Source organism: Entelurus aequoreus, linkage group LG09 (assembly GCF_033978785.1).
Source record: "Entelurus aequoreus isolate RoL-2023_Sb linkage group LG09, RoL_Eaeq_v1.1, whole genome shotgun sequence".
In the NCBI taxonomy this organism is placed as follows: Eukaryota; Metazoa; Chordata; class Actinopteri; order Syngnathiformes; family Syngnathidae; genus Entelurus; species Entelurus aequoreus.
The window spans coordinates 57,609,578-57,634,848 of record NC_084739.1 but is presented as its reverse complement, the minus strand read 5'-3'; the positions used below and the strand labels follow the sequence as shown (position 1 = coordinate 57,634,848).

Here is a 25,271-nt window from a genome sequence, read left to right as displayed (position 1 = left end):
ATGACACATCGGCATACAGGCTAACGGGGACAATATATGCCCGTTAGCCTGTATGTCGATGTGTCATCATCCAACTGACAGGGCAAAATATATTTTAGACAAATAAAACCTATGTGGATATGGGTAGTGTCAGTGCCTATTTCTTTCTAAATATGCTGATACGCTGAGGAAAGGGGGTTCTAACATTAGCACGGCTAATTGTGGTTTCTGGTACTGTATGTGCATCAGGCACATATGGGGTGGTATTTGCTTGGCACAATATAATGCATTACATGTAATGATTTTCTACTTTGTGTATTGACATGGTAGTAGGCTATATGATTTATGCATAACGTGGCTTTTGCATAACGTGGGTTGGCTCATAAAATTGCACTCTGCACTGACAGATGGTGATGTGCGTACATTGAAGAGAATGCAGGGCGTCAGGTTGGACGCAATATGGAGTTATTCTGAACGAAATGTGGCGGTAATTTTACTGGTTGTCATGATCCGTGGCCCGGATCATGTTTTTGTTATTTTCTGTTAGTTTTTGACTCCCTTAGTTCCTGTTGTTGTGCACCCTTGAGTTTGTTTAGTTACCTTGGCTACTTATTTTCACCTGCCTCTGATTGGTGTTCGGGACGCTCACCTGTTCCACGAGCACTAATCAGAGGCATTATTTAAGCCTGCCTTTGCCGGTCAGTCGGCCTGGCTTCATTGTTTGCTACACGCAACCTGCTACGTGAGTATTCCTTGTCTTCTAGTCTATGCTAAGTGGTAGCCTTAGCTTCCAGTGCGATCGACACATTGTTCCTTCTGCTTGTTTTCGGTTTTTGGTACTTCTTTGAGTTTCGAAGAATAAATCATGTTCCTACCTGAACGTCCTGTCCGGAGTGGTCCGTTTGCATCCGGGGGAATGAACCCCGCAGTAAGTGGCGACCCCCCCGCCGTGACACTGGTGGCCTTGGCTTGCCATTAAAGTAGGCCTATGCAATATATAATATATTATATATAATTATTTCGATGGTGATCTGTGCGGTCAAACTAGACATTTTAGCAGGGTAATGCCAACGATCTGTCCCGACTCCCGACGAAAATATTGCTGCATAACTTTACAAATACATTTGGCTAATCGACATTAGTAAAATGTGCCATAATTACTTAGTAAACCATCTTGCAAGAAGCATAAACAAGAGAAACCTACAGCGTGGGACGCGTCGATTGCCATTTGAAGTTACTTGCAGTAGGATTCGAATTTGGCTGCGGATCTGGCAACCTCAGTCATGGAGAGTGGGAGGGCACTACATAATTTTGACCATGATTGCAGTACAATTTCTGGCCACATTACTAAATATGTCATCTTTAATAGAAAATACATGTATGATGTAGCCGTCCATAAATTCATTCCATTGATTTTTTTGACAGTTAACATCAACCGCCCTGAGATTGGTAGGTTGTGAGTTCAAACCCCGGCCGAGTCATACCAAAGACTATAAAAATGGGACCCTTTACCTCCCTGCTTGGCACTCAGCATTAAGGGTTGGAATTGGGGGTTAAATCACCAAAAATTATTCCCGGGCGCGGCCACCCAGGGGGTGATCAAGGGTGATGGGTCAAATGCAAAGAATAATTTCGCCACACTTAGTGTGTGTGTGACAATCATTGGTACTTCAACTTCAACCCTGTCACGCTCCCCTGTGCAAGCACAAACACTAACACAGCTGTCAAGCCTCTCTGACGCATCACAGCTTCACAATTATTTCTTCTAAACACAACTCTTAACATCCCGAACAACATCAGCATGGTTATAATAACAAGAGCAAGGAGCTATTGTAGCATGCATAAACACATACTGCCTCACCATGGCGATACACGTTCACATGACAAGCACTGCTTGGTGTCACGAAGTGTTGGTGACGAACCACAAGATGTAGAGAAGTCAGGCTTGGTGCAGGAAAACAAGCCTGACACTTGGATGGATACAGCTTTTTCAAATTTAAAGTGTGATCTTTTTCATGGATTCCAATGACATTCACAAGTGTTAGTAAAACTCCACTCTTACAATTTTTACACGATCCAACCGGAAACTTCACGGCAAAGTCCGCCTGATTCGTAATGAGCCAACCTTCATTTCAGACTTACTCACTTTTGCCTGATTTATGAAGGGTGGGCATGTCCACAGTCTGGATGGGAGAATACGAATAAGGGCGTAAAAAAACACTTAAGCGTAAACGGGAGAATAGGGCCCACTGTGTCTATTCTTTTGGGACATCCTGAAAAACCTTGAAAGTGTGTAAGAAATACAATGTCTTGAAATTAATTTGAAATACTAATCATAGTGTACACGCCCTGAATGATAATACTGCAAGTACTTTTAAAGTTATGTAGTAAACCTCCTGTCTTCCTTCAAATCAGTCCAAATAACAATTCTTCATGTGTTGGATAGATTTTCTGGGCAAAGCGTTGACGCTAAAGGGAGCACATCCTGGACATCAGAGCTTGTTAGCAAAGGAAATGACCAAGCTCCGTTTCTACATCAACAGAGACTTGGACACAGAACTTGGAGTGGCAGTGAGTTATTTTATTTGGGTGTGGACATATGTACTCTATTGTAACTGCACTATCGTATATACTGAGAATTTTTGGTACCAGGTAATTGCAATACTCCCAGCAGGCACAAGGTTGAGAACTTGTTGAATTAGGTCCTGCTGTTGAGCAACTCAAACATAATGTTGAAACAACACTTTCTTGATGACGTTTAATCAATGTTGAGTTCTGACGTTGATTTGACCATTGAAATTTGGTCATTTCCCAACCAACAACGTGGATCCAATGTTGGACATCAACGTTGTCTCATTTTACATATACAATGTCTTGTGCCTGCTGGCCTAGTGTCACAGATACCAATACCAATACTAATACTTTACTCACACGTGCCTCAAAGGGTTGACATCACTTGTCTGAACCCACATCCTGGATGACCGGCTGCCATGGATACGTTGCTACTTTCTACTACACACAACTGGGCGGTAAAGCTCGGTTGGTAGAGTGGCCGTGCCAGAAACTTGTGGGTTCCGGTTTCGATCCCAGCTTCTGCCATCCTAGTCACTGCCGTTGTGTTCTTGGGCAAGACACTTTACCCACCTGCTCCCAGTGCCACCCACATTGGTTTAAACGTAACTTAGATATTGGGTTTCACTATGTAAAGCGCTTTGAGTCACTAGAGAAAAGTGCTATATAAATATAATTCACTTCACTTTAGTGAAATAGTCACTCGTCTAAAAATCAGTAAATAGTGGAGCAATAAATGCAACAAAAATATGAATATCTTCACAGGCTGCTCTCAGTGCTGATTCTCCACTTTTTTCAGGCAAAACAGGGAAGGGTAGGGGCTAAGTGTGCCTGAGTGAGCAGCAGATAGAGAGAAAGAGAGACTTGTGGGCTGTTTGTACAGACTGATTAGGAGAAACACCAATTCTGAGGAAAATGTTGTCATTTTGTGTAGTCTGTTTATTAGGGGTCCCCAAACTTTTTGACTCGGGGGCTGTGTGCGTGTGTGTGTGTGTGTATATATATATATACAGATCAAAGCGCTGGCATCTCATAGACTATGTCATTGTCAGGGCCAGAGATCGTAAGGATGTTAACATCACCAGGGCCATGATTTGTGCAGACGACTGCTGGACAGACCACCGCCTCATCCGCTCCAAAATGAACATCGAGCTGCGGCAGAAGAGGAGGACACAAAGGAGACTGTTCCGCCCTAAATTTAACATTGATAGCCTTGGAGACACAGATAGGGTGCAACATCTACAAAACACCCTGTCTGTGAGACTCCCGGAAGAATATCCTGAGGATGTGGAGGAACACTGGAAGGCTCTTAAGACCACGCTACTTGAAACCAGCAAGGATACCATTGGCTACAGGACTAGGAAACACCAGGACTGGTTCGATGAAAACGACATCGAAATACAACAGCTGATTGATGCCAAAAGGAAAGCTTTTTGTTCTTGGCAGAGCGACATCAACTGCAGGGACAAAAGGCAGGCCCACGCCAAGGCAAAGGCACTTGTCCAGAGCAGAGTGAGAGAGCTGAAAAACAAATGGTGGATGGAGAAGGCTCTGGAAATCCAGAAGCTTGCTGACTCTGGGGATACCAGGGGTTTCTTCAATGCTACCAAGGCTGTTTATGGGCCCAGCTATCGAGGCCTAAACCCCCTCCGCTCTAAAGATGGACAAACCCTGCTCAAGGACGATGTAGGTATCAGTTCCAGATGGCGTGAACACTTCCAAGAGCTCCTGAATCGGAACTCCACAGTGGAGATGGAAACCATCAACCAGATTCCTCAGCGACCCATCATGGAGCATTTGGGTGATCCTCCCACCGAAAATGAGGTCCAGGCTACCATCAGAAAACTGGGTAACAACAAGGCTTCCGGACCAGATGGGATACCAGCAGAAATATTAAAGCAAGGCGGACCAAAACTCCTTTGCCACATCCATAGCCTCATTGGTAAAATCTGGGATAAGGAGGAAATCCCAGCCGAACTCAGGGACGCCCTCATTGTCACCATCTTCAAGAAGGGAGATAAGGCGGACTGTGGCAACTACAGAGGCATCTCTCTGCTGTCCACAACAGGAAAAATACTGGCCCGTATTTTGGCAAACCGGTTATTACCGCTGTCAGAAGAGATCCTCCCAGAGTCCCAGTGTGGCTTTCGTCCAGCTAGGGGAACATCGGACATGATTTTTGCAGTTCGTCAACTGCAAGAGAAATGTCGAGAACAACACCTGCCACTATATATGGCATTCATTGACCTTACAAAGGCCTTTGATTCTGTGAACAGAACCGCCCTCTGGGGTGCCCTCTCCAAGATCGGATGCCCAGACAAGTATTTGAAGATCTTGCATCTGTTGGACGACGACATGACCGCAGTGGTAGTTGGAAATGGCGGCTCTGAAACGGCTCCCTTCAAAATTGACACTGGTGTCAAGCAGGGCTGCATCATCGCACCAACCCTGTTTGCTATCTTCATCTCAGCCATACTTCACCTCACCAGTCAAAACCTGCCTGAGGGAGTCCAGTTCATATACCGGACAGACGGCAGGCTCTTCAACCTGAGTAGGTTCAGGGCAAAAAGCAAGGTGCTTATATCCTCCATTACAGAGCTTCAGTACGCAGATGACAATGCTCTAGTTGCTCATTCTGAGTTGGACCTCCAGAACATCATGGATGCTTTTTCCAGAGCGTACCGACTCCTGGGACTTGACATCAACATAAAGAAGACTCAGATCCTGTACCAACCGGCCCCTGACACACCCTACCAACCCCCCACAATTTATGTGGACAACAACATCTTGGAAAACGTGGAGCATTTCGCTTATCTTGGCAGTCTTCTTTCAACGAGAGCTGTCATCGATGCCGAGATCCACCACCACATAGGTTGTGCCAGCGCAGCTTTTGCTAAGCTCAAGAAAATAGTTTTTGAGAATCGGGTCATCCAGACCAACATCAAGCTTCTCGTATATAAAGCTGTAGTTCTGCCCACTCTGCTCTACGGGGCTGATAGTTGGACCACCTACAGCAGACACCTGAAGGCTCTGGAGCAGTACCACCAGCGATGTCTCCGCAAGATGCTCAGGATCAGCTGGGAAGATAGGCGTACCAACTTTAGTGTTCTGAAGGAAGCTAACATGCCCAGCATCACTACAACTGTCATTCGGCACCAGCTGCGATGGACAGGCCATGTAATTCGCATGCCAGACAGTCGCCTTCCAAAACAGATGTTGTACGGACAACTGACGGAAGGACAATGCACCCAAGGGGGGCAGAAGAAGCGGTATAAAGATAACCTCAAAATCCACCTGAGGAAATGCTGCTTCAACCTCAACACCTGGGAGGATGCTGCCCACCAGAGGGGTTTGTGGAGCAGGATGGTCCATGAAGGCACAGCACAATTAGAAAAGGACCTCCACCGTGCCGCGGAAACCAAGAGGCAACAAAGAAAGGAGAGATCCACTACCAAAACAGCTCCTCAGACCACCACCACAACCACCACTACTACCACGACAATCACGCACATATGCCCCCACTGCAATAGAGTCTGTGGATCACGGATTGGCCTCTACAGCCACCTGAGGACCCACAGATGACCAGACTCACCAACGGGAGGACTATCATACTCGCTTCGAGTGATCGCCAATGATGATGATGATATATACATACATATATACATCAAATCAAATCAACTTTATTTATAAAGCACATTTAAAATTTACCACAGGGGTAGCCAAAGTGCTGTACAATGGGCAGGTTAAAAATAATACGAGAACCGAGCAAACACAACACAACACAAACAGAACACGATAAAAAATAAATAAAAACAGGTTCACAGCAGGTGTATTATGGGGCGCCATTGCAGGATGGAGCATATATACAATATATATATATATTCCTCACGCACTAATTGACTAAAAGAATGCACACTCGCTGCAAGCTGGACCGACACTGCGGCGCGAGTGCAATGATGTCACGTTATCGATGGGAAAATGCATTTTTAGACAATTTGTCTGAACGGCTAAGAGACTGTTGCGTCTGACCAGATGTTCCTCCAAGGGGAATTTAAAACGCTGGTCACTCCCAACTTCTTTCGATGACACATAAGCTGAGTTCAAATTGATCACCAGAGCACAATAGGTATTTTGTAATTTAATTTCAAATATTTGAAGAGACCAGCCTCGAATAATACATACAAATGCGTAGCCAAAGTTGATCTGAAAAACATCACGGAGAACACTCTCTTCTTCAATATCTCCCCCCGCCCTCCCGCCAGCACAAATGCCCATTGTGTCTCTTATCTAGAGTCGGCCTGAGAAAGGAAGCAAGGAGGATTCCTCCTTTCTGCCTCCTACCTCAAGGCCGTCCACAGTGCAAGCACTCTGTCATGAGATGATCAAAAAAAGGAAAAGAGTACAGTATGGAACATTAGCTATTTGTAATATGACTATGAAAGTACCGAAGTAACACAAAAATATGGAAAAAATGTAAATATCTGCCTCCGTCAAGACCCCGAGAGTAACAAGCGGTAGAAAATAGATTAGAAAGGACACATCTTAAAAAAAAACTTGAGACTTCCCGGGGGCCAGATTTTGGACGCTGTTGGGCCCTATATGTAACATTTTCAGAATGTGTTTGTTCTATTTTTGGCCAAAAGTAAGGCAGAGAAAACAATCTGAAGTTGCCTTAATTTTTTAGTTTTAATGTCATGGTTTCAATAGTCCGGCCCGCGTGTGCACAGATTTATCCCACCATGCGGCCCTTGAGCTAAAATGAGTTGGACACCCTAAAATGAGTTGGACACCCCTGATGTACAGTATTACAGTATATGTAACTAGTGCAGCAAAAAGAGGGGAGAGAGAGAGTAGATCCAGCAGAAAATAGACATTACAAACAAAGAGCAGTAGCTAACATAGAAGCTGTCGGACAAATTATGTATTCGGCCCGCGGGCCGTAGTTTGGGGACCCCTGCTGTGTATGATCATTCGCGGTAATGATATAATAATAATAAAAAAACATGACGCTCTACTAATTACAATTTTGGGAGACAAAAGTCACTTTTTTTAAAATTAAAAAAAGCAACAATGTGACAAAAATCTTGAAATTTCAATAAAACCACTCAATTCAATGTCGTTGTATGAAGATATTTCAGGAAAAATATTGTCAGGAGTTAGCAGAATCAGAATTGGAGGGGTGCGAGAGAAAGAGATTTTTCTGTGTAAAGGTAAATATTTATAGGAATCTTTGCCCCTCAGTGCAAACACTCCTACACCGTTCTCACTGCGGAAGAAGGAAACATGACAGATCCTTCACCAATGAAGTTGCATTGTTTTTAAAACATTTTAGCTCCAAATGTGTGAGTGTGCATGGTGTGTTGCATAAAGACACTCAAATATGTCGACACGTGATCATAGTGAGTGTGAATTAAAGTCATCTTTCCTTCATCTTCCTTCCTTTTAAACCACACTTCTCGTACAGCGGCCCTGTGTCATGATGCGAGGAGTAGGAAGATGGAAAGCAAGCATATTTCTGACAAAATGATGAGTTCACTTTCACTATGATCAATTCTAAATATTAAATAAATGCGAACAAAAGTTTGCTTACAATGGAGCCTTCGGGATCCGCTTTATTCTGCCTTCAAAACCCTTAAAAACCATCCAAACACCTCCATTAGGGTTTTATATACAAGATGTAAGTATATATGTAATGTAGTAACGGGCACATTTATAATAACATTTAACTTTGACATATTTTCTTAATTTTAAGCATCTGCGGCGCATTAATTTAAAAAACATAACGTTTCCTTTTTTTTTCTTCATTACTGATTATTACCCACTGCAGACTTGATCAGAGCCAACAAACATGATAAAACATCACTTACTGTGCAATGTCTGCTGTCATTAGGATGCCGACTGCTAGGATGTTCATATAGTCCCATTTAGGTGAAGAATGGAGGGGAGGGGGTGACACACACACACACACACACACACACACACACACACACACACATACACACACACACACACACGTATACACACACACACCAAGCATTTTTTTGTGTCGTTCGCCAGTTTCGGGTCCTAAATGGCTGTCAAAGTGTACTAACTTGTGGGAATACCTATTTAGACTTGTTCTGTCCAGGTGAGAGGCATGATTTATGATCTAGAATAATCTTACAGTGCAGATCCCCTTTAACATTTAGATCTGCTATTTAGAGTCGACATTTGATGTAAACTTAAATGTGATGAAAACTAGCTAAATCTAAGAAAAGTGAGTTAAATCTGAGAAAAGTGTGACTGAACTTTTACATTCGGCACCCCATACATAGCTCTGTGAGAAAAATTTAGTAATTTGCTGGACGTATAGAAGAGGAACTACAATAAAAAGTATTGACCCCACCCCGCTAGTATACTCGATTTGGTATCGATACTATCAATATTCAGATCAATATGCACACACCTACTAGTTAATTAGTTATCGAAAAAGGATCAAAAAGCATCGGGCGATTTTGAAATGTCAGAAATGGGAGAAGGAACAAGTGATTAGGTTTAATCAGGATCACTTTCATCATGTGGACACATGATTATATTGACCAATGTGCTGTTTTAGACTGCAATATTGTGCAATTGAGGACACTTATTACATATGTCTAGCTTGTGTGCTTAGCTGCTGTGTAGCTGCTCGTTCCTAGTAGCCTATACCCTACCTGTCGTGATCTGTGGTCTGGATTATGTTTTTGTTATTTTTTGGACTCTTTTAGTTCCTGTTTGCGCTCCCTTGTTTGTTTTAGTTTCCATGACGACTTATGATTTTCACCTGTCTCTAATCAAGAGAGACTATTATTTAAGCCTGTCGTTGCCAGTTAGTCGGTCTGGCGACATTGTTCTTTTCATGCCATAGTTCATGCTTGTATTCATGCTCTTTTCTTGCTTCATGCCATGCCAAGTAAGTTTTGTTTATTCATGCCACAGTTAGCGAGTTTTTGTTTTGCCCTGTCCATAGTTTACGCTAAGTGTTAGTTTTATCCTGCGCTAAGTTGTGCTTTTGTCTTTTGTTGGTACCTGTTTGAGAGTGATTATTAAATATGTTCCTACCAGCTACCGTTGTCCGGAAAAGTCAGTTTGCATCCCAGGAGAACAATCCTCGCAGTAAGTTGCAAAAACCCCCACGACGTGTCAGAATGCCGCCAACCCGACTAACTGGCAACGACAGGCTTAAATAATAGTCTCTCTCGTTTAGAGACAGGTGTGACCCGAACGCAAGAGACAGGTGAAAATCATAAGTCGTCATGGAAACTAAAACAAACAAGGGAGCGCAAACAGAATCTAAAAAAGTCCAAAAACGAACAAAAAATAACAAAAACATAATCCAGACCACAGATCATGACACTACCGTGTTTACCTTTTGTAAACAACTCGACTAAAATACCAGAAAAGACCAATCTTGTGTGCTTATTGGAGGTATTTTAGACGTTAACGAGCTGGCTAGCTTTGCACAAGTAAACACGCTGCAGGAGTGCTTGTATCAGAGATGATATCACACGTTTTACATGTAAGCACAAATAATTGGAGATGTCCGATAAATGCTTTAAAATGTAATATCGGAAATTATCGGTATCGTTTTTTAAATGATCGGTATTGTTGTTTTTAAAAAAAAAAATTAAATCAACATAAAAAACACAAGATACACTTACAATTAGTGCACCAACCCATAAAACCTCCCTCCCCCATTTACACTCATTCACACAAAAGGGTTGTTTCTTTCTGTTATTAATATTCTGGTTCCTACATTATATATCAATATATATCAATACAGTCTGCAAGGGATACAGTCCGTAAGCACACATGATTGTGCGTGCTGCTGGTCCACTAATAGTACTAACATTTAACAATTAATTTTACTAATTTTCATTAATTACTAGTTTCTATGTAACTGTTTTTGTATTGTTTTACTTTCTTTTTTATTCAAGAACATGTTTTTAATGTATTTATCTTATTTTAATTTATTAATTTTTAAAAAAAGGACCTTATCTTCACCATACCTGGTTGTCCAAATTAGGCATAATAATGTGTTAATTCCACGACTGTATATATCTGTATCGGTTGATATCGGTATCTGTAATTAAAGAGTTGGACAATATCGGAATATCGGATATTGGCAAAAAGCCATTATCGGACATCCCTACATATAATCACAATTTTTTTTAATTTATCGATATCAGACCAATATCTGATATCAATATTAGATCACCTCCCATAATCTACATTTCATCTCCTTCTTTGCCATTTTGTTAATTTATTAATATATGTGTGCATATATTAATATGCACAATGTTTCGGTCAGTTCTGAGGTATGTATTTATTTGATTACTTTTCTCTAAACTCTTTATTTATATTAGCCATTTCACTCTTTTTTATTTATTGTCAATCGTTACAATTATTACTAACTGATACTGTATGTAAGGCTGCAGCTAACGATTATTTTTCTATCGATTAATCTATAGATTATTTTTTCGATTAATCGGTTAATCTATAGATTATTTTTTCGATTAATCTATAGATTATTTTTCCTTTTACCGATTATTTTTTTTATTCAAAATGAAGATGAAAAAATAAATGTAGGCCCGTTTTTTCAAAAGGCATGGCTTTTATTTACAAAAAAAAGAAGTATGGCCACTCAGTCAACATTGACAACAACATGACTAAATATTCTGTAACAATGTAAACATTTAAAACTTTTAACATTTAACAAAATTAAAAGTAGCTTATTTGCTTTTTAATGTGCAAATATAAAAGTCAACATCCAGTGCAAATCTTAATATTCTGCAATAGTATAAGCATTTCAAAAGTAAAAGTATTGCTTATTTTGCTTTAAAATGTGCAAAAATAAAGATAAACATCCAATACAAAAAAGTGCAAAACGAAATATTCTGTAACAACAGTGTAAACATTTCAACAAAAGTGAAAGTATTGCTTATTTGCTAAAATGTGCAAAAATAAAGATAAACATCCAATACAAAAAAGTGCCAATCTAAATATTCTGGAGCACTGTAAACATTAAGTATTGCTTTTAAAATGTGCAAAATAAACATCCAGTCCAACACAGTACACAATAACCAATTCTACTCATTCCAGTGAGTGACTAACAGTTGTAATGAAGAAAGGTTAGCATGTGTACATGTTTGGTTCTTTTCTTGTTTACAATATTCCCAGCAGCTGAAAATAGGCGCTCAGAAGGGGTCGATGTGGCTGGAACGAGAGGTAATTAGCCTTCACCTCAAGCCAGGACTGCGAGTGAGCTGAGCTGCAGTTTATATTTCTAGAAGGTCAACGGGCTCATAGTGATGTTACTAGTAGTTGACTGGGAGGTGTTTATTATCATTTGGGGAGAGTCCGCTGCCTGATGCTCACCTGCTAAACACCTATCTGCTCCACGCTGAAGCGCTGACTACATGCGCTATGAATACGCACTGCTGATTGGCTGATAATGCTTCGTGTGTACCAATCAGATGGTTGTGTGGGTGGGACAATGCTGCGTGTGTACCAATCAGATGGTTGTGTGGGTGGGACAATGCTGCGTGTGTACCTATCAGATGGTTGTGTGGGTGGGACAATGCTGCGTGCTGGGACAGACGCAGAGGAGCGAAGCAGCTTGTTAAGACTTTAGCAGCTAAAGTTAGCTTTAGCTTAGAAACTCGTTCGGTACACCTCCGTGCCGAACCGAAAGCCCCGTACCGAAACGGTTCAATACAAAACACGTACCGTTACACCCCTAGCAGATACAAATGACACAGTCATGTTTTTGTGTAATGATGACAACGTATGCTCGCGCGGACGATTGACTAGTTGATGGTTTTCTTTTCAAATGTTCGTTCATAGCCGTTGTGCTGCTATGATAGGCCATTTCCGCTCGACACAGTGTGCATACAACAACATTATTAGGCCGTTTATTGAAATACTCCCACACTTTTGACCACTTTTGGCATGCTTTTCCCCCCTCGCTCGCACCGCTTGCATCGTCTGCTTTGATCGTCTGCTTTGCGGTCCGCCATGACGGTAGTGTGACGTAAATATGCGACGCGTCGACGCACAAAAACGGCGTCGACGTATTTACGTAACCGATGACGTCGACTACGTCGACGCGTCGTTTCAGCCTTAACTGTATGTATGCTTTTTAAACACTTATTTTTTTACACTTTCTCTCAGATCCTGGTTACAATCGACAATGTCTGCTGCCATATGATTATGAATCATTTGTACTTCTTATATGACATTCTGCACATTTTCTTTACATGTCTTTCAGTCGTCTGCTGATGCTCTTAACACTGTTGAAAGTTCAACTCGACTTCAAGCACTTCCAGCAGAACACGCTGGCAATGTGTCACTTGTCATTGATCATGTAAGAAGTATTGCTTTATCTTACATATTGATTTGTATATAGATAAAGTCTATCTGTGCTGAGACAAGGATCACTCAAAACTACACAAAAAATTCCATTTTTAAAAATGGAGTCTTACTTTTGAGTGCTTTGTATCAGGGATGCTTTCTTTGTTGGCAATGAAAATTACATTAATTAAAGACAGTCAGCTAAAAATATGCTTGTTTGCCAGCCAAGTGCTTGAGCCGGGGCCGGGTCTGCAACAAATGTATCGTTTGATTGTATGTGAATTGGTACCTGCTATTGCGGATGCACTTTGGTTGGTGCGTACCGGTATAACATTTTTTAATTCAGTACCCATCCCTATACAGTAAAATATATTTTATATTATTACAAATACATTCATTTCATATCATGGTCACTATTTCAATGATATCATCCAATCATGTACAAGTTTTAATCTTGTTGTAATAAAGTTGACTCATGGTTTTTTTTTCACAGGATACAGTGGAATTAAATGTTGAGACACATGAAAGGTAAACATGCTACTTTTTAACGTGCTGTAAATACAAAGATACAATTTACAAAACAATATGCAACATAAATGCAATATTGGCATCCAAAACGGTGACGCCAAGCATTTTGTTTTGCCTTGAAAATCTCCAGTTTGGACAACCTGGCAGTACGTCTGGATTTTGACATCCCGCAGCAAGAGAAAGAGTATTTGAAGAAGAGGAAGACGATTGTGGGGCAGAATATGCAACATATTTTTGGTCTGGACTCTCCACCACCACCAAACAAGGTAAGGAACAACTGCAAACCTGCATCTGGACAAATTTACCTATAGTCTTGATTTAAACATTACTGAGCTTCAGTCTACCTTTAAGAAATTAGATTATTTAATTTAAGACGAGGACAGGTCTGAGACTATTTAAATACATGTCAGTAAATCCTGGTTGAAAATGTGATTTACACTCAAACTAGAGCTTAATCTCTGTACATGAAACAGGGCTTGTACGTGTACTGAGGAAACTATAATCATTTTATAATTGTTTATATTAACAAATCTGCTGTTCTAGGCTGCAATATTGTTAAATTAAGGACACTTACTATGTTTCCATGCACTAAATGAGTTTAAACAGTTAGTTTGTATTTTCACACCTACATGTGAAGTCCCAGTGTCCATGCACAATCTCTAATCCGGCCTATTTATATATATCCATCCATCCATTTTCTACCGATTGTCCCTTTTGGGGTCGCTGGAGCCTATCTCAGCTACAATCGGGCGGAAGGCGGGGTACACCCTGGACAAGTCGCCACCTCATCGCAGGGCCAACACAGATAGACAGACAACATTCACACTCACTTTCACACACTAGGGCCAATTTAGTGTTGCCAATCAACCTATCCCCAGGTGCACGTCTTTGGAGGTGGGAGGAAGCCGGAGTACCCGGAGGGAACCCACGCAGTCACGGGGAGAACATGCAAACTCCACACAGAAAGATCCCGAGGCCGGGATTGAACTCACAGAAAGATCCCGAGGCCGGGATTGAACTCACGACTACTCAGGACCTTCGTATTGTGTGTATATATATATATGTATATATATATGTAACTGCTGTGTACCCGTCCCGCCAAGAACCCACACACAGGCTGGATTGGATGATGTGGTTCTTTACTGGTAGCTGCAATGAGTGATCAGAACGCACATACACACAATATGTGGTTAGCACCTCTGCTGCTTTTGATGTCATTAGCAGAGAACAGGAAGTCTACCCAAGTACATAACATTTTCATATTTTTACAATTACATGAAATGCAATTACAGATGTGACTTAATACAATGGTTTGTAACAGTATACTTTTTTCGTGTGATCGTATAGTAGTTTTAACTTGCTTTTATCTTTACTGGTATTACAATTAATTCAATACAACATATTTTTAACTTGGTTTTTAACCAACATCATCCATTTTTATGAAATAGAAAATAGAAAAATACAAAATACAATACAAGACATGACACAAATAATTAAATGGACTTTTACCACCCTCTAATGGTGACTAGCGAATATGACAGACCACGTTGTTCCCATGTTAAAATGGCGAACAATACAAATTTAAATATGAACGTCTTGACACGTCAAACGCACATAGTGCAACAATTATTACCGGCAATGAGTGATATGAACGCACATACACACAATATGTGGTTAGCACCTCTGCTGCTTTCGATGTCTACAGGGGGAAAATAATATCGACTTCAGTGCAAAATAGTAATACATTTGACGTGAGCAACAACCAATTCAAAACGAAAATTCCACAACATAGCATTTCAACTGCTGTTAAATAACTGTGTATCTTACAATAAATCTCACGTTAGCTTTAGTGTAATTTATAATATTTTGCAGAGCAATATCAAAACGTGTCTTACCATTAGCAGAGAACAGGAAGTCTACCAATAGCTTCCGGTTTGCGGTCATATCTACAGACTTACAGGTACCAACAGATGGCGCAATTGGACCTCTCATTGCATAACAAAACAATATAAATATTTTAGCAGGAATTTCACTCAAATAATCAAAGTATTTCTTATACCTGTTACACACACACACACACACACACATATATATATATATATATATATATATATATATATATATATATATATATATATATATATATATATATATATATATATATATATATATATATATATATATATATATATATATATATATATATATATATATATATATATATATATATATATATAAGGGCTGCAACTAACGATTAATTTGATAATCGATTAATCTGTCGATTATTACTTCGATTAATCGATTAATAATCGGATAAAAGAGACAAACTACATTTCTATCCTTTCCAGTATTTTATTGAAAAAACCCAGCATACTGGCACCATGTTCTGGACATTGGGGATGCAGCATACACCAATAATAACACAGAAATGTAACCCATCAGAACTTAATCAGATATTGTACACGTTTCTGTTGTGAATAATAAAGGATTCATTTTAGGCTGCCTCTGAATAATAGCATGAAATATTCCAGCACCTTCATAACGTTTAGTAATACTAAAGCGTCACTCAAATGTAAATATATTTATATAGCTTTATTGGCCCGGCTACATTGATCCATTATGAAACCAACCTGAGATATTTCTGTCCGTTACGTTTATTTCCAAATTGGTAACCGTGCGTTTTCTCTCTCAAAACGGAGTCAAATGTGCCGGAGACACATTATCAGCCCCGCGTTGCAACAAAGGCATAACGTTAAAGTTACTTACAAAAAAGCTGAACTCACGAATGCTTGTTGCCACTATGGACTTAAAAAGTTACGTACTGTGAGTTCCTCCCTTCATCCATGGCTACAACATGTTTCTTCTTCAGGTGCTCCTGAAGCAATGTTGTACTTCCGTGCCATTTTGCAGGAAACGCTCTTCTTTGAAGTCTTTAAAGAGAAGTGTTCCCACACTTTTGACGACTTGGGTCGTACACTTTTCTCCATTGAAGCAATAACCTCAAGATGTTTCTCCGCTAAACTATCGGTAGTGTTTTCCTGCGCCATTTTTCGAATTTTTCCAGCAAAGGAGACGCCGTCGTCACGTGAGCTGCACATGACACATCATTGGCTAGCTTACGCCACCTCATGAGACGTAGCCTCACCGCCGCCCTGGCGCTGTTTTGTACTGTTTTTGTACTTATTTGATTATTGTTTCTCAGCTGTTTGTAAATGTTGCAGTTTATAAATAAAGGTTTATAAAACAAAAAAAAACAACAAAAAAATAACCAAAAAAAATTAAAAAAAAGCCTACGCGCATGCGCATAGCATAGTTCCAACGAATCTATGACTAAATTAATCGCCAACTATTTTGGTAATCGATTTTAATCGATTTAATCGATTAGTTGTTGCAGCCCTAATATATATATATGTGTATATATACAGTATATATATATATATATATATATACATATATATATATATATATATATATATATATATATATATATATATATATATATATATATATATATATATATATATATATATATATATATATATATATATATATATATATATATATATATATATATATATATATATATATATATATATACGTTGGGTCAGGAAAAAAACACAGAGGCTATTTCATCCCTACAAGCCTGTTTCGCAGGCTTCCCTAGGAAACCTGCTCAGGGGATAACGTATATTCCGCTCTACCCTGGTATTGAGCACACGGGGGGTGCTGGAGCCTATCTCAGCTGCATTCGGGCGGAAGACGGGGTACACCCTGGACAAGTCGCCACCTCATCGCAGACCTCAACTATATATATGTACTGTATATATATATATACAGTATATATATCCATCCATCCATCCATCTTCTTCCGCTTATCCGAGGTCGGGTCGCGGGGGCAGCAGCCTAAGCAGGGAAGCCCAGACTTCCCTCTCCCCAGCCACTTCTTCCAGCTCTTCCCGGGGGATCCCGAGGCGTTCCCAGGCCAGCCGGGAGACATAGTCTTATTTTTTTTAAACAAAAATAAGAAATTAATATTCTTCAGTAGAATTTAATCATGTGCAAATCATACAAGAATGTAACAGTTAGTAATATGTGATACAAATTTATTACATGCAAAGTGAGATATGTCAAGCCTTTATTGGTTATAATTTTGATGGTTATGGTTTACAGTTTATGAAAACTTTGCATTTAAAATCTTAGAAAATGTAAGGTTTCAAAAACTGTAAGGCAAGATGATCAGAAATATAACAAATAAAGGCTTGCATGTAATGAGTTAATATCACAGATTAATTTCACATTTGAAGTTAAATTGCTGACATGAATGGACTTTTATACCATATTCTGATTTCATGAGTTTCACCTGTATAATATAATGACTGAGAGAAAATCTGGTTGCAGGAAAACATGCAACTTTTCTCTGACCACAATTGAACATTCACCTACCGAAAATGCAAACTTTTGACCACAAACTTAGTCGCTGCTCGGTGACATTTGTCTAGCGGCAGACGTGAACTAGGGCTGTCCTCCTCGCAGCCAATCAGAATCTGTTTCTCATTATGCTCATTTAAATGACAAGGCATTCATTTCAATTTAACAAATTAGAGCGCTACCATGACAGGAGGTGTTAGTTAGTACCTGTTGTATTCAGATGACATGCTCGCATTACTGCTGCTGGGACTTTCATTTCTAATTATTGCATGCTGTCTGTTCAAATGTTTCAGCATATTGCTCGCATGTCCTCCTCTTGATGAACTAGCAGCCTTATAATTATTACAAGTAGCACTGTTGCAATCTTTTCTTGTAAAATGTCATCAATAGTAGAGCGTTTGTTGCACCTGGCTTACCCCATTTTGAGATCTGACGTCACTATGCAACGTCATTCCCACCCGGAAGGATCGATAAAAGAACCGTCTGAATAAATGGCAAGCGATTCCAAGGAATTGATTGTCAGGTTCAAACACTGATGACATCTATTAAACAAGACAAGAAGCAAAGAATTAAACAGAGACCCAATTAAATTTGGCTCAATTTGAGGAGAGACGCCTGTACACTGTACCCTTGAACAGTGTCTCAGCACACTCTGGCGAAAGATTGTACGCCACCTCTTTTATTTGGACTTTCCTTGATTACATGGCAACAGCTGTTTCTAAAGGAAGGGGGGTCGTAAACAGCTGTCGCCTTTGGTTACAGAACAGTTCAAAAGAAAAAGTCGTAAACAGTTCACAGAAAAGGTCGTAAAACAGTTCAAAGAAGCAGTGCCTGGAGGGGAGTCGGGTCCTGCTTCCTCTTCGCTTTTGTAGTTCTTGGGTCAAGACAATATCTTTCTGTTGATTACAATACATGAACGAAACAGAACACCTTCATGTTGCTTCCCCCCCTACACAGTGGAGTTTTACAAGCCTTCTTCTTGGTAGGTTCAAAGACAGCTTTTGTCTTCTCGCCGGGAACTCATTTCAACACAAAGTATTGTGATAACTTCGATACAATTATTCTGACATTGATACACTGGGAACCAGTTCTGAACAAGAACCGGTTTTCAATTTCCATCCCAACTCACATCACATTCGACCTCCAATGACGTCATCATTGCTCCATCTCAGACATGACTAGTCAACAAATATTCAAACTGTTCCATCACTCTTATTTTAATAAACAGCAGAACAGTAATATTTAACAAAAGCGCAAATGAAACCAACTCCATGAATGCTGCTTTGCCTGGGCGGTCACCGTGTGTGAAGTCTTTTAAGTGGTTTGAGAGATTTGATGGGTTGCCACAGTATTTGACATATCCTACACACAGTGAGCGACTTATTAAGAACATCTCTGTCTTTGCAAGAGCTGAAGTGTTTCCACACAATGAATCACAATGGTGGCTTATTCATTGATCGTTCGCTTGCTTCTCTTCTGTCATTCTTGTTTTGAGGATTGATGAAAAACACTGGTCTCCATAACATGTAATGATGGTTCTTTGGTCAGAATTTTGCATAGATGATGTTTTTCACAGACCATTTTCAAGCTGCTTTTTGACTGTCTCTTCAGGATGCGTCGTTTTGTGGGCGGTCTTATTCACGTGGCTCACCTTTGACTGCCTCTTTTCGCCGTCAGCCATGTTGTAGTTTTTAGCGCTTCCATATCAAGTCTACTGACAGATATAAGTTTGAAATATATACGCTGCTTTGTATTAGAAATGGCAATAGAGGAGAATGCATGTGCATGTACGAGCTAGTCTGCCCTACAACAAGGAATTTATTGACTACAATGTGCAAAGCTCTTAGGTTAAACCTCTGTTATATATGGAGATATCCCCTGACGTCACATGTTAGAAAAACGTCACACGTTAGAAAACCGTCACAAATTGTGCAAATTCCAAACACGTACCCGCTTCAGAAAACTATTTAAGGGGTTGGCATTACATTTTTTTGGGGGGGCCATTGCCTGCTTTTTAAAGGCCTACTGAAACCCACTACTTCCGACCACGCAGTCTGATAGTTTATATATCAATGATGACATCTTAACATTGCAACACATGCCAATACGGCCGGGTTAACTTATAAAGTGCAATTTTAAATTTCCCGGGAAACTTCCGGTTGAAAACGTCTCGGTATGATGACGTTTGCGCGTGACGTCAATGGTTGAAGCGGAAGTATTGGGACACATTGTATCCCAATACAAACAGCTCTGTTTCATCGCAAAATTCCACAGTATTCTGGACATCTGTGTTGGTGAATCTTTTGCAATTTGTTTAATGAACAATGGAGACTGCAAAGAAGAAAGCTGTAGGTGGGATCGGTGTATTAGCGGCTGGCTGCAGCAACACAACCAGGAGGACTTTGAGTTGGATAGCAGACACGCTATCCGACGCTAGCCGCCGACCGCATCGATGATCGGGTGAAGTCCTTTGTCGCGTCGTCGATTGCTGGAACGCAGGTGAGCACGGGTGTTGATGAGCAGATGAGGGCTGGCGTAGGTGGATAGCTAATGTTTTTAGCATAGCTCTGTGAGGTCCCGTAAGTTAGCTTCAATGGCGTCGTTAGCAACAGCATTGTTAAGCTTCGCCAGGCTGGAAAGCATTAACCGTGTAGTTAATGCTTTAAAATTAAATAGGGTTTAATAGTATTGTTGATCTTCTGTCTATCTTTCCAGTCAGGGGTTTATTTCTTTTGTTTCTATCTGCATTTAAGCACGATGCTATCACATTAGCTCCGTAGCTAAAGTGCTTCACCGATGTATTGTCGTGGAGATAAAAGTCACTGTGAATGTCCATTTCGCGTTCTCGACTCTCATTTTCAAGAGGATATAGTATCCGAGGTGGTTTAAAATACAAATCCGTGATCCACAATAGAAAAAGGAGAAAGTGTGGAATCCAATGAGACCTTGTACCTAAGTTACGGTCAGAGCGAAAAAAGAAAGTCCTGCACTGCACTCTAGTCCTTCACACTCACGTTCCTCATCCACAAATCTTTCATCCTCGCTCAAATTAATGGGGTAATCGTCGCTTTCTCGGTCCGAATCGCTTTCGCTGCTGGTGTAAACAATGGGGAAATGTGAGGAGCCCTTCAACCTGCGACGTCACGCTAATTCCGGTACAGGCAAGGCTTTTTTTTTATCAACGACCAAAAGTTGCGAACTTTATCGTCGATGTTCTCTACTAAATCCTTTCAGCAAAAATATGGCAATATCGCGAAATGATCAAGTATGACACATAGAATGGATCTGCTATCCCCGTTGAAATAAGAACATTTCATTTCAGTAGGCCTTTAAAGCTGCACTGCTGGGGCTTCGTCTGTTCACAATTGATTAAAATATGTGAGACAAACACTTATAGCCGTGGATATCGTAAGGATATGGTTTTAAAATTATTTAAGCCTTTATTAGGTTCGAAAAATTAAAGAGTTAGCCATTTTTATGGTATTAATGTGATTGTAAAGGACTATTATTGATCCGATGTTGATGTGGTAAAACCTGTTTCTTGTTTAAAAGCTACTTACAATATTAACTGTTCTTTAATCATGCACATAATAAATATTAATCAAGTGTTTGGACATATTCATTAAAGGCCTACTGAAACCCACTACTACCGACCACGCAGTCTGATAGTTTATATATCAATGATGAAATCTTAACATTATAACACATGCCAATACGGCCGGGTTAACTTATAAAGTGACATTTTAAATTTGCCGCTAAACTTCCGGTTCGAAACGCCTCTGAGGATGACGTATGCGCGTGACGTAGACCGGCGAACACGGGTATGCCTTCCACATTGAAGCCAATACGAAAAAGCTCTGTTTTCATTTCATAATTCCACAGTATTCTGGACATCTGTGTTCGTGAATCTGTTGCAATCATGTTCATTGCATTATGGAGAAGGAAGCTGAGCAAGCAAAGAAGAAAGTTGTCGGTGCGAAATGGACGTATTTTTCGAACGTAGTCAGCGACAACAGTACACAGCCGGCGCTTCTTTGTTTACATTCCCGGAAGATGCAGTCAAGATGGAAGAACTCGGATAACAGAGACTCTAACCAGGAGGACTTTTGACTTCGATACACAGACGCCTGTAGAGAACTGGGACAACACAGACTCTTACCAGGATTACTTTGATTTGGATGACAAAGACGCAGACGTGCTACTGTGAGTATGCAGCTTTGGCTTCTAAACATTTGATCGCTTGACCGTATGTGCGCAACTTTTTTTTGCGTATGTACGTAACTTTTTTAAAATATATAAGCTTTATGAACATTGGGTTAGGTGAACGGTCTTTTGGGCTGAGTGATTGTGTGTGTTGATCAGGTGTTTGAATTGTATTGGCGTGTTCTATGGAGCTAGGAGCTAGCAGAGGAGCTAGGAGCTAGCGTAACAAACACGCAGGTGTTTTTATGCAGGATTAATTTGTGGCATATTAAATATAAGCCTGGTTGTGTTGTGGCTAATAGAGTATATATATGTCTTGTGTTTATTTACTGTTGTAGTCATTCCCAGCTGAATATCAGGTCACCCTCGGCTCTCACAGCATCTTCCCTATCTGAATAGCTTCAACTCCCCACTAGTCCTTCACTTGCACTTTACTCATCCACACATCTTTCATCCTCGCTCAAATTAATGGGGAAATTGTCGCTTTCTCGGTCCGAATCTCTCTCACTTCATGCGGCCATCATTGTAAACAATAGGGAACTTTGCGTATATGTTCAACTGACTACGTCACGCTACTTCCGGTAGGGGCAAGCCTTTTTTTTATCAGATACCAAAAGTTGCAATCTTTATCGTCGTTGTTCTATACTAAATCCTTTCAGCAAAAATATGGCAATATCGCGAAATGATCAAGTATGACACATAGAATAGATCTGCTATCCCCGTTTAAATAAAAAAAAAATCATTTCAGTAGGCCTTTAAATCAATGTATTCTTGGTTGCCAAAAAGGAATTCAAAGTAATATTTTGATATTGACACATCTCATCTTAGCATATATCACCCTTACAGGATGCACAGATGAGATTTGTCAATATCAAAATATTATTACGAATCACGTTTTGGCAACCACTAACTTGTCGTTTGGGGTTAATTTCAACTTTTTAAAGGGTACTTCAACATGTAAACATTACAGTACATTTTATATTATCATATATTTAACTATCTTGAATGAATACATCCAAGCGCTTTATTAATATTTACTATCTGCGTGAACAAAGAACTGTTAATATTATATGTAGCTTCAAAACAAGAAAGAGATTTAAGCACATCAGCATCGGCTCAAAAACAGTCCTTGACAACCATGAATACCATAGAGCGCTGTCATTTACCGGACAGGATAAACTGCTTACTGCAATTAATTTCAAACCTATATTGCAATAACCACAAATATAAGTGTTTGTCTTACATGTAGTAAACAGTTGTGCACAGACGAATACGTTTTTGGCAAAACACCGAACGCAGCAAATATTAAATTCAACTTACAGTTGCGTAGATGTCCCGCTCGATGCCTCACCTGCTGATGGCATCATAACAGTAAAAAAATAAATGTGTCCGCTTCACTTTATCACAGGTGTATACATATTACAATGTGGAATATGTTACATCCCCACATTTTCTTTTTGGCGGTGAGTCCATCTCACAAGGAAAAGCATCTGATTGGCTCTTCTTCGTAACCAACCCCTACCCCTCTTTCAATGCACGCCGTTAAAGGGCTGTGATTGGATATATTCTGAACTTGTCCCGCCCATGGACAAGACAAAATTGAATACGATTGGATATCGTTTCTGTCAACATTTTTGTCTCGTTTTTATTTGTTAACTAACATGTCAGACAATCGTGTCACCATCTTAGTCAACGTGCCTTTGTTTTGATTAGTTAATGTCTTCTTTTTACCTGCTCAGTTTGAAGGAAAACCAAAACCACCCATGACGGCTCGTTTGGAATTTGCACAAAGAAGGAAGGCAAGATTGTTTTTATAAATACAGGTGAAACTCAGAAAATAACAATATTGTGCAAAAGTCCACTAATGTCAGCAATTAAACTTCAAATGTGATATAAACTCATTACATACAAAGTAAAATATATCAAGATGTTAGTGTTATAATTTTGATGATCATGCTTTACTTACTATATTTGACAACCAAAAATGTTCTGAAATTTTCGATTTGAGGTTTTCATAAATTGTAAGCCATAATCCACAAAATTATATCCAAAGAAGTCTTGAAATATCTTAAATCTAATTGCTGGTATTAACAAACCTTTGCACGAAATTAATTTTTTTTGGAGTTTCACCTGTATCTCCGCCATGTTTCCATGGTTTGATTTCATATTTTCAGGGCTTATGCAAATTCCAAATACACAAAAAGGTATTAATAGGTAAGAACATTTGATTTTGCATATTAGGTCACCTTTAAGGGATGAACTTAATAGATAATTTTTTTGTGATATAAAGTTTGCACTAGTTTAAATACATGCAAACTCTTAGTAGTTGAACTGTTTCAAAGTACATATTTCTACAAACATGTGGAACAGTTCCAAAGTATTTCACTCCTTCTCTACATGTAGAGCTATAACTAAATGTTCATATCACGGTTATTATCGTGACCAATATGATCACAGTTATTATTATCGCTGTATTTTTGAATGGGCTCAAATGGGCTCACACTGAAATCTTTTGACTAAGTTTTTTTTTCCAAATAACTAAAATAAACACACTTTTACAAAACGTTTTGTGTTTTCTTATGCTTTACTGACAGTGTTTTAGTCTCAGTATTGCATCGGTTTTAATGACTTAGCTTTGTTTCAAGTAATGGTTTGTACTGCAATACTAAAAGTGCATTAAAATATAATATAGAATTATTTATAGAGATGTCCAATAATATCGGGCTGCCGATATTATCGGCCGATAAATGCTTTAAAATGTAATATCGGAAATTATCGGTAACGGTTCTGAAATGATCGGTATCGCTTCTGAAATTATCGGTATCGGTTTAAAAAAGTTAAATTTATGACTTTTAAATAAATAAACCTTAAAGGCACTGCCTTTGCGTGCCGGTCCAATCACATAATACCTACGGCTTTTCACACACACAAGTGAATGCATTGCATACTAGTTCAACAGCCATACAGGTCACACTGAGGGTGTCCGTATAAACAACTTTAACACTGTTACAAATATGCGCCACACTGTGAACCCACACCAAACAAGAATGACAAACACATTTCGGGAGAACATCCGTACCGTAACACAACATAAACACAACAGAACAAATACCCAGAACCCCTTGCAGCACTAAATCTTCCGGGACGCTACAATATACACCCCCCCCACCTTTCAACGTTGTAATTGTGTT

General features: G+C 39.7%; 1 protein-coding gene across 1 annotated transcript in view; it reads left to right on the top strand.

Annotated features, from left to right (window-relative positions):
* LOC133657002 (cytosolic phospholipase A2 beta-like) overlaps window positions 1–25,271 on the top strand; it is a 121,272-nt gene that overhangs the window by 19,082 nt on the left and 76,919 nt on the right. Inside the window, exons 12-15 of the mRNA XM_062057887.1 lie at window positions 2,426–2,550; window positions 12,839–12,934; window positions 13,415–13,449; window positions 13,580–13,715. Coding sequence (XP_061913871.1) covers window positions 2,426–2,550; window positions 12,839–12,934; window positions 13,415–13,449; window positions 13,580–13,715 — 392 coding nt within the window. The remainder of the gene's footprint in view (window positions 1–2,425; window positions 2,551–12,838; window positions 12,935–13,414; window positions 13,450–13,579; window positions 13,716–25,271) is intronic.